Below are 10,263 nucleotides of genomic sequence, written 5' to 3'. Positions count from 1 at the left end.
TCTCCCTCTCCTCCTCTCTCCCTCTCTTCCTCTCTCCCTCTTTCTCTCACCCTCTCTCTTGCTCTTCCTCTCCGCCTCTCTCTCAAGGTCCTCCCTCTCGCCCTCTCTCCCTTTCTCCCCTTGTCTCTCAAACTCTCTCCTACTCTCCCTCTCCGCCTCTCTCCCAAAGTCCTCCCTCTCGCCCTCTCTCCCTTTCTCCCCTTGTCTCTCAAACTCTCTCCTACTCTCCCTCTCCGCCTCTCTCTCAAAGTCCTCCCTCTCGCCCTCTCTCCCTTTCTCCCCTTGTCTCTCAAACTCTCTCCTACTCTCCCTCTCCTCCTCTCTCCCTCTCTCTCAAGCCCTCTCATTATCTCTCCCGCTCTATGTCACCCCCTCTCTCTTCCTCTCTCTGTCACCCTCTCTCATTCTCTCTCACGCACTCTCTCCCTCTCGCAATCTCTCTCTATTGAACTCCCTACCTCTCACCTGCTCCCTCTCCCTCTCTCCCCCTCACTTCCCTCTCAGGCTCTCTCCCTCTCGTTCCCCCTCTCTACATCTCTCACTCTCTTCCTCTTTCTCTCTTGTACTCTCCTTCTTACCTGCTCCCTCTCTCCCTCTTGCACACACACACTCTCTCTCTCTCTCACTCTCTTCCTATCGTATTCTCTCTCCCTCTCTCATTCTCACACTCTTTCACTATCCCCTCTCACTCTCTCATTATTGAACAAGTCAACTTAACATTGACTAGTCAACATAACTGACCAAAGACCGGCTCGGACCAAACTTCAGGTCTAGGTTTAGGTTTTCGTTGACTTAGACTGGACAGTGTCCTTCCCTACCTAGACAGTGACCTAGACTGGACAGCATCCAATCCCTGACAGAAGATACTGTGGCAACCGGCAACCGATGTTGGATTTTAGGATGGATAACGGCATCTGTACTGTGGCAACCGAAGTCCGTCCTAAGAATAACCGAATATCAGATTTCCCTTTGTCTCTAGACAGGAGAATACTACTTTGGACCATATCGTAGAAGCATTGAAAAGGTTTTAAATATGGGCTTCCATTCTGGCCTGATCTTACTAAAGCCGAGCCAAGTCCTTGAATCGGGCCACCGGACCCTTTTTCCTGTTCCCCATATCACCATATGTTCCATGAAGGTTAGCAATTCTCGTAGGTCTTTCTTTACCGTTACGATGAACGCTCTCTAATAATTCGCACGATTATTACGCGCCTCAACAAGAGTTCTGTTCCAGGAGGCGAGCAGGTTCTTCGGCAAAGGTCAGGATCTCAAGACTCAGGAGCCGCGCGGTACAGATCAAACGTTGTTTATTTGTAGATGAAACATTCTCATTCTTTTAAATTTTTTATAAAGTTCAAAAATAGGGAGCAAAGTCAACTGTTCTGTAGTCACTGGAGACGTGAGAGGCTGCCATTTTACGCATCCCATTCCAAGCGCCACATTTTTCATTAGCTGATGACTGGGTATTCTGAACACTGCCCATGGAAAACATGATTAATTCTTACCCTGTGGCCAATTGATGATGTTTACAGAGGAGTTGATAATCTGTAAAAGAATGGATATCTGAGTGAAACATAAAATAATAACAGAAAAACTGAGCATACTTAATAATATTCTCCCTCGCAACGCGGCAACCTTACGGCTGCTCAAGAAGAAGCCTTGATCTGAAGCAACCTCCGCCGGCTTTCTTACACTCTATGCCATACGAGCATATGCAACGGAGCTCATCGACCTGACAGCTCTTGAAGAGCACGCAACTGATCAGGGTATCAAGAACAAGGAGCAGGGAATAAATATAGCTAATGGTCGTAGCCTCTCCTATCGTTGCCGGAGTCAATCCTTTGGCGGCCACCCGGACCTGGAACACAGCCTCGGCCCCCGCCATCGTCAACGACGAGAACACAGCCAGCCAAAGCGCCGCCGCCTCCCTTCTCCTCAGCAAAAGGCAAGCTCGCACTACAGCGCAGAAGCTACTGCCGCAGTTGCCGGCCCCTGCCACAACCATCGCCAGCTTCCCCACCACCAGAGACTTGGCGAGCAGAACCACATACAACAGCCCCACGCAGCCGCATATGCCCATTACTAGCCTCTCCGACTCCGCCCCGAGCGCAGCGGCACAGCCCACTGCCGCCGAGACGGCGACAAAGGCAGCGCCGTTGGCAGCTAGCACGACCACGAACAAGCAGAGGTGGATCCGCAATAGACGAAGATACAGGTTCGTGGTTTTACCAAATACCAGAGCGATAACCCGGGCCTGAGCGAACACTAAGAAGGTGAGCACCAGGGGCAGTATCAAGACCGAGGAAACCGCAGTCTGGGCGAGCTTAAGGCTAGAGAAGGAGAAGACTGACGATCCCGTGGGCAGCCCGGCCGCCGCGAACAGCGCACTAAGGCGGGTCTGGGCCGCTGCCATCACCGTTGAAGATGTCAGCGCTGTTGTGCCCGACAGCAATAGCCCCAGGGAAACAGGCATGGCAAGGAGTGCCGGGCCGGAGGAGAAGCTCTGATAGCCCTGGAAAAAAGAGAAGACAGCCCGCCGGAGAATTATCCTCGCCTCCTCCATCTTCCCCCACCCTTCGCGTGCGCCAGAGTCCACCGGCTGCGATCTATCTCTATATTTTCAAAGAGAGAAAGATGGCCCAACGAATTACTGATAATCTAAGGCAGACGGCATCTCTAATCTACCGGCGGAAAAGGCCGTTGAAGTGGACCGTAGGATTCCGGCAGAACGTGTCGACTCGGCGGGCCCTCTGATTTTGCCGTCTCCGGTTGATTCTCAGCCCCGACTGCTGATCTGTTGGGCGGTCGTTGGCCTCTCCCGCGCGGACCCGTGACAGTTCAGTTCCCTACCGATACAAACGAAGCTTCGCATGGGTAGGGAAACGTCGCCTTTGCGATGGAAGTAGACGTCTGATCTTATCTGGTGGGTTCTCTCCGCTGCAAGTTGTCTTTGACCCAGCAACGTCCAGCATGACTTCGTCCCTAGTCGAATATAATGACGGGGGACAAGGTAGAATTGATTTCTCTCAGTAAGTCAACAGACCAGAGAGGAATAGTAGGTTTGTACTCTCGTCGCATCAAACCAACGGGGAAAAAAGCTAGTTTTTCTCGTACTAGGAATAAAGAAAGAGCACGGTGTAATAATCGATTGCTACTGATTCGATAGGCCCTCGTCTCTCAGTGGGTCTTCGAGAGGGTTGGTGGGTTGGGAGGGTCCAGAAAAAATGTAAAAAGGGTGAGCGATAAAGAGGGAGTGAGCGAGAGACAAGCAGGTTTTGGGTGAACGCAGAGGCTAAGACGGTGTGGCGTCACTGGCGTGTCTATTGGGCGAACGCCCATGGGGAAGAAAAAACAGTCTTATATTAATAATCTAATGATGGTCTAAATACCGTGGTGGTGGCCAAGTACTATTCCAACATTACGCTAAAGAGACTGTCAGATCTCCCCCAATTAGTTAAGTCTTTGAAATGATCTGCTTCTTGTTCGACATGATGATGATGATGATGATGATCGTGTAACGAAGATAACTTCAGAACAAAAAATTGCAGATTCTTTTTTTCATTATTTGATCACCTTGAAACCCAATTAGTTAAATCTTTTCTTCCAGATCTATTCATCAGCAAACGAAGCCATCCGAATCCTGTGAAGCGCACCCGACGGCGAAGTGTAAATTTGCATGGAAGACCTGACTACCACCTCCAGCATGATGCCCTTCGTCAACAACTTACTGTCAGAACAAGGATTAGATGAAAGGGAGAGAATGATCAATCACCTGAATCTCTTCGGTAAAGTCGCCGGAATCACTGGTCGTAAGCCGTGAAAATTTTGATATTTTCTTTTCATTTCCTTACAAAAGAATTCGCACCAAACAAAAGCCTACGCGGTGCGATTGTTCAGCGTTCACCATCACTTCTCTTCCCCTCAGCTTTGGCCCGAAACCTCCAATTCTTTCTCACACACTCTCTCCCTGATTCTTTTTTCCATTTTGTTTGGAATGGAACTTATTTACATTTAGTTTTTCATTTCTTATATTTACTGGGGCCTCGCGAATCACTGGCAAATGATTATTTGACGTGATAATTTCTTGTCTCATATTTGTATTATTCCTTTGGTCCGATGCGGCGGAACTACATGTAAAGTTTCTCTCCCTGGTACGTTGACTTGTTCTGAGAAATCCACTTTTCCGAGTCAGTAGTCACTAGAATTGAAATCAGTTTGGACGAACTCAACTCGTGAGAGCGGAAAGAACCACCAGATAAGATCAGACTGCGGTCACTCACAAAATGTCAAAATCTGTTCGCCGATCCAGACGAAGTTTCTTTGTATGGGTGAGGTCTGTCGCGTCGACACGTCACGCCGGACCCGCCGTTTCGCCACAACGGCCCGCTCCACCGGTGGATTCGACATGCCGTCTGTCTCAACGTTTCGTTGGTTCACCTCTCGCCTTCCACAGATGTAGAGAGATATGTATGCCGATGAACTCAGTCGACTGCGAAGAGGATAGAAGATGGAGGAGGCGAGGATAATTCTCCGGCGGGCTGTCTTCTCTTTTTTCCAGGGTTATCAGAGCTTCTCCTCCGGCCCGGCACTCCTTGCCATGCCTGTTTCCCTGGGGCTATTGCTGTCGGGGACAACAGCGCTGACATCTTCAACGGTGATGGCAGCGGCCCAGACCCGCCTTAGTGCGCTGTTCGCGGCGGCCGGGCTGCCCGCGGGATCGTCAGTCTTCTCCTTCTCTAGCCTTAAGCTCGCCCAGACTGCGGTTTCCTCGGTCTTGATACTGCCCCTGGTGCTCACCTTCTTAGTGTTCGCTCAGGCCCGGGTTATCGCTCTGGTATTTGGTAAAACTACGAACCTATATCTTCGTCTATTGCGGATCCACCTCTGCTTGTTCGTGGTCGTGCTAGCTGCCAACGGCGCTGCCTTTGTCGCCGTCTCGGCGGCAGTGGGCTGTGCCGCTGCGCTCGGGGCGGAGTCGGAGAGGCTAGTAATGGGCATATGCGGCTGCGTGGGGCTGTTGTATGTGGTTCTGCTCGCCAAGTCTCTGGTGGTGGGGAAGCTGGCGATGGTTGTGGCAGGGGCCGGCAACTGCGGCAGTAGCTTCTGCGCTGTAGTGCGAGCTTGCCTTTTGCTGAGGAGAAGGGAGGCGGCGGCGCTCTGGCTGGCTGTGTTCTCGTCGTTGACGATGGCGGGGGCCGAGGCTGTGTTCCAGGTCCGTGTGGCCGCCAAAGGATTGACTCCGGCAACGATAGGAGAGGCTACGACCATTAGCTATATCTATTCCCTGCTCCTTGTTCTTGATACCCTGATCAGTTGCGTGCTCTTCAAGAGCTGTCAGGTCGATGAGCTCCGTTGCATATGCTCGTATGGCAATGAGTGCAAGAGAGCCGGCGGAGGTTGCTTCAGATCAAGGCTTCTTCTTGAGCAGCCGTAAGGTTGCCGTGTTGTGAGGGAGAATATTATTAAGTATGCTCAGTTCTTTGTTATTATTTTATGTTTCACTCAGGTATGCATTCTTTTACGGATTATCAACTCCTCCGTAAACATCAGAAATAGGCTGACAGGATAAATATTAATCCCTTTTTCCATGTGCAGATTTCAGAATATCCAGTCATAAACTTATGAAAAATATGGCAGCCTCTCACATCTCCATTGACTGAACAGTTGACTTTTGATTTCGCTATTTCTGAGCTTGTTTCAAAATGTGAAAGAATGACAACTTATCATGCGCAAATAAACAATGCATGAAACGCCGAGGCTTGAGTTCCTGATCACTGTAGAATAATGTGTTCACCCCTAGGAGTGAGCGTTGATGAACTAGCCTAGGAAACAAATTATCATAATAGAGAGAAAGTTCTTCATCGAAGGAGGAGAAGGAGAATTTGGGTGAAGAGAGAGACGTGTAAAGGAAATCGGGTATTCTCCTACATGTAAAGAAACCACCTCATTTTCGTAAGTCATTTGGAGGATTTTATTTAAAGAAGAACAAAGGCGATTGAATCAAATCGTTTATATACGTCCACAAGATATTCAAGGACTTCCTAGTTACGCTAACATTTTAATGCATTTATGTACTCAAAAAGACCAGAAATAATCAAATCAATATAGCTTATTTTTTATCCCCAATTTTCCCACATGAGCCAAATTCTGAATGATTTAGGTTCCTACAAAAATTACAAGGACCAAAAAATAATTACATCAAGCTGGCTCAGTTTTATTTCCTAATTTTTTCCAAGGAACAAATTTTAGAATACTTACGTACTTAAAAAGAGTACTAGGGACCAAAATATACTCATATCAAGCTACCTGAATTAAAGAATACATGAGAACCCCTCGTCTCCTGGAGTGTAGTGGGCGTGTATTCCATAATCTGGGAGCAATCATAGAGTTGATTCCATCAGCAGTTTTACTTAATTTCAATATTTCACAACTCAAGTACTCTTCAGATTTTCTTAGTTCGCTGACAGGCTGATATGTTCTTTTCAAAGAAGTACAAGAGAAGGCATAAGATGCAAGCCGATCAACGGATCGTTGACCGCACTAACTGACTAAGGGGGCCAAGCCTTTTCATAAGAAAGTGAGATCAACGATCTTAATCCTTGTCTCCTTGTTCTGTCTCTTCTTCTCATCTATCTTTATTCTTATCTTCTTCTTCTTCTTCTACATCATCTGGAGACTTTTACACCTAAAAATAAGAATAAACATCGACGGGGAAGGGCAGGGAGTTTTCTTGAATTAGGAGGTCTACGGTTACACCGTTGGAAAGGCCAGAGCAGCAGGGGTCAGCTTGCTGATCTGGAGTGGAGCTTCGTCGAGAAGGAGAGCCACCAGTTCTAGAGATGGAGAGCTTCGCCGTGGATGAAGAAAGCTACCATTGATACTAAATCGTTGTATCACAAGCCAATGAATTGCCCGAGGTGAATGACTGGATACACCACAGTTTATCTCAGTGGTTCTAGATTCCCTCTGATTTCATTGTATCAAATGGATGTATCCAATTATAATAAGGACCATTTCAACATCCAAAAATAATGTCCGATTTGCCTGGTGGACTCTTAAAGTATAAGGTGGAGATTGACTGTTGGTATTTAAAAGAAACCAAATGTAAAAAATTTGGTTATTTGAGCTCTTTGGAATATGACGTTCAGGGAAGGATTAAGTATAATAATGCATTATGTAGAACATATTGGAAGCATCTAAATGGAAAGAGAAAAAGAATAATTTAAGTAGGAAGATAAAATTGTGGAAACATCTAAAATCTTCAACAGAATATGCATTATGGAAAATTGATCAAAGCGTATCATTATATCTTCAAATTTGAATTAGCGAGAACGAGCAGCTATAAAAGTTTACAAGTAGTGAAATTGGCATTTGATAGAAATTTCTGATTTTAAAGGAATTAGCCCTGATTTTGAACTCACCATCTTTATTTAAAAGAAGGAATCACCCCTGCATCTAGTTATGAAGGATATTTCACCCTCACATTTATAAAAATAATTAAATAAGTATTCGAGTAGTAAGATGCAGGCTTCATTTTCTATTTCATATAGTAAATTAGCAAATTACCTACAAAACCAGAACATATTGAATGTGGGATGAAATTAATTAATTTCCTGTACGATTAAGACTTGAAATTATAATAACAACTACGTGAATAGTTTGGAATAGAATGTAAAACATAAAATTCTAATTATCAATACAAATTTGTTTTCTGATCCCTTGATTGCAGTTACTGTATATTACATTTTACTGTATCTTGGATAACATAAGAAGATCACAATTACATTTAAATTTGGTACATCTAAATTTTCAAGAATGACACTTTGATTATGCTGCCGGTCATTTATCAGAGATGAATGAATAGTATATTAAATGATGAGGTTGGGCACAGAACAGAAGTGTCAATGATGATTTTTTTGTAGTGGGTGGATATTTTTTGAAATACTTAAATGTTAATGTTACAAAATATCTCAACAAATGTATGGACAAATATATGACACTTATATGTAAAAAGAGTTATGATGGTACAAGAAGGGGGTTACGACTCAATTTGTGTTTATGGAATGTGGTTTACAAGAGGAAAATGCAAAAATTAAACTAATTTGAAAAAATATAATTCATCCCACAAATATAAATAAGATACTATTCTTTATTAGTCTTTTTTGGTTATTAAAATGATATAATGTATTATTCAAATATTCAGATGATTGGTATTCTTATGGCATGCAAGTTGATTGCACATCTATTTCCCATTCATCATTCTTTATTTCAATCATAATCAGCATTAAGATTTTTTTATGCTTTTAATGAAGTCCAAAGTGTTGGGTTCTGGAGGCCTTGATGTGGATGAACACAAGGATTCCACGCAGGGGATAACAAAATCATAACGTCATCAACAAAACATTGAACGAGGCACCTGTGCACGGATCACATCCGTGATTTCTAAGATCCTGGAGCAAGATGAGTTGAGTTGCTTAAGTGTGCAGCCTCTAGACGTATTCCCACAATCCTTGGCATGTCGAATTTCCTCCTTCACCCTTGCGAACTCCGTTCACCCTCCATCGTCGTCCTTATGCCATCTTGATCACATCGGGGGTGGAGAGGAGGTGAGGGAAGAAGGGGAGGGCCCTTGAACAGTTCTCGCCTGGGTGGATTTCATTCAGGGCCTTATTTATACTAAGTGGGCATTTTTCATAAAACCCCCGAACTTAAGTGTATCCCTTGACGCCCAAAGACCATTTATGACTCCAGCAGCCCAATAACCTTTATTGACCTTCCAAATAAATAAATTATATCATCATATCGATTAATTAATGTCATATTGATTTAACCTAATCGATATGTTGAGTCTCCAACATGTGGGGTTCAAAGCTACACCTCGTGCTCCAAAAGATACAGAGTGTGTATTGACTCACTCATTGAACCTGTTCGTCATCTGTTACTGTGTACGTATAGTCCGTCATCTACTTGACGCTCATTGGACAACTTAGGATATGGTCACCTGTCAAACCCTAATCGGTCATCTGAGTTATTAGTGATGCATTCAATATTTTAATGACTTGGCTAAGGACTTCATCGCGTCGTTTCCTTAAGCTATCACCTCTTACACTAAGGGTGGACGATCCCATCTTGACCAGTTAATCATCTTTGTGAACTTCTTGATGTACCCGAACTATGACTATTTAGAATCCCATGATTAGAAACTCATACGTCATAGTCAAAGTATAATTGTCCCTCCACAAGACGTGTTTGGTGTCTCAGGTCTAAGGAACACTTACACAACCATGACGTGAATTAACTTGATTTACAGTTTGGTATAATATTGTTCAGGGATTTTTACGGATCAATATAGTTAACTCTTTCCACTAAAGAGCACCCACTATCTATCCCTACTGTCTCTACACTAATAGCTACGGGAACAACCATACTCATCACATGAGTGAGGCTAGATAGTGTTATTATATCTGGATACTCAGATGTCTTTCTCGAGTATCCTTCGAATGAGAATATTTAGAACACATGATTGGAGACTAGTGATCTTCGTTCTATGATCTCATCATAATTCACCAAGTCTGATAATGTATTCATGGACTTCATTATAAGCATCACACGTGCATTATAATGAATATGTTCTATTAAGGAACATAGAACAAGATATGGAATGTGTGATTGGCTTGCAGTTCACGTCTATTACCATAAAAAAAGATATGGAAAATGAGCGAATTATGATGAGATCATACTATACTGATTACTTTTATTTCAAACATGTATCCTAAAAATTCCTATTCATTGGATACTGTGGAAGTAAATAAATATATCCTAATAGAATATCATAGGCTGATAATGGTTGATCCAGGAAGCATTTAATTGGAAACATAAATGATAGATAGTAGTGCTACTCAGGGAAAAGTGCACTGAGCACACACACACACACACACACATATATATTGGTTAGATACCTAAATCTAAACTAGGTATCATATCACAATTGTGTTAGTTGACCTTATACTTGAGGCACCAAAGATAGCTGGGTGGGTAATGATTCTGTCTTGAATATGACATTTGAGTCTTGATCATGTCATTCCAAACAATGGCTGCTCAGATGTAGTAACAAGTCCACAAACATGATCATGTCTTCAAGATGGTATTGTCCACTCTCAGTCCAACAGGATACAAACTGAATGAAGATGATGTGAAATTCTAAACCAAGTTACTGGAAATATCGTAGAAGAGGTTTTCTTACGATTTCTGAATGCAGCAACC

The 10,263-nt window shown here is 44.0% G+C and overlaps 2 protein-coding genes across 2 annotated transcripts; one reads left to right on the top strand and one right to left on the bottom strand.

The window, feature by feature from the left end:
• Nucleotides 1-1,331: 1,331 nt before the first annotated feature.
• On the bottom strand, nucleotides 1,332-2,703 carry LOC144702194 (uncharacterized). Its single transcript, XM_078574137.1, has 2 exons — nucleotides 1,605-2,703; nucleotides 1,332-1,475 (listed from the first exon to the last, which is right to left on the bottom strand). Exon 1 carries the CDS (start codon nucleotides 2,561-2,563, stop codon nucleotides 1,637-1,639), a length of 927 nt encoding a protein of 308 aa, XP_078430263.1. The 5' UTR covers nucleotides 2,564-2,703; the 3' UTR covers nucleotides 1,332-1,475; nucleotides 1,605-1,636.
• Nucleotides 2,704-4,333: 1,630 nt separating this feature from the next.
• On the top strand, nucleotides 4,334-5,528 carry LOC144702653 (uncharacterized). The gene has a single exon (XM_078574660.1). The coding sequence runs from the start codon at nucleotides 4,508-4,510 to the stop codon at nucleotides 5,432-5,434; it is 927 nt and encodes a 308-aa protein (XP_078430786.1). The 5' UTR covers nucleotides 4,334-4,507; the 3' UTR covers nucleotides 5,435-5,528.
• Nucleotides 5,529-10,263: the final 4,735 nt, after the last annotated feature.

This window comes from Wolffia australiana, chromosome 4 (genome assembly GCF_029677425.1).
Source record: "Wolffia australiana isolate 7733 chromosome 4, ASM2967742v1".
Lineage (NCBI taxonomy): Eukaryota > Viridiplantae > Streptophyta > Magnoliopsida > Alismatales > Araceae > Wolffia > Wolffia australiana.
The sequence above is the reverse complement of the archived record's forward strand: the minus strand, read 5'-3'. Positions and strand labels throughout refer to the sequence as shown.

Coding starts and splice junctions, on each gene's coding strand:
- LOC144702194 (XM_078574137.1), bottom strand. CDS start 2,563: ATGGAGGAGGCGAGGATAATTCTCCGGCGGGCTGTCTTCTCTTTTTTC.
- LOC144702653 (XM_078574660.1), top strand. CDS start 4,508: ATGGAGGAGGCGAGGATAATTCTCCGGCGGGCTGTCTTCTCTTTTTTC.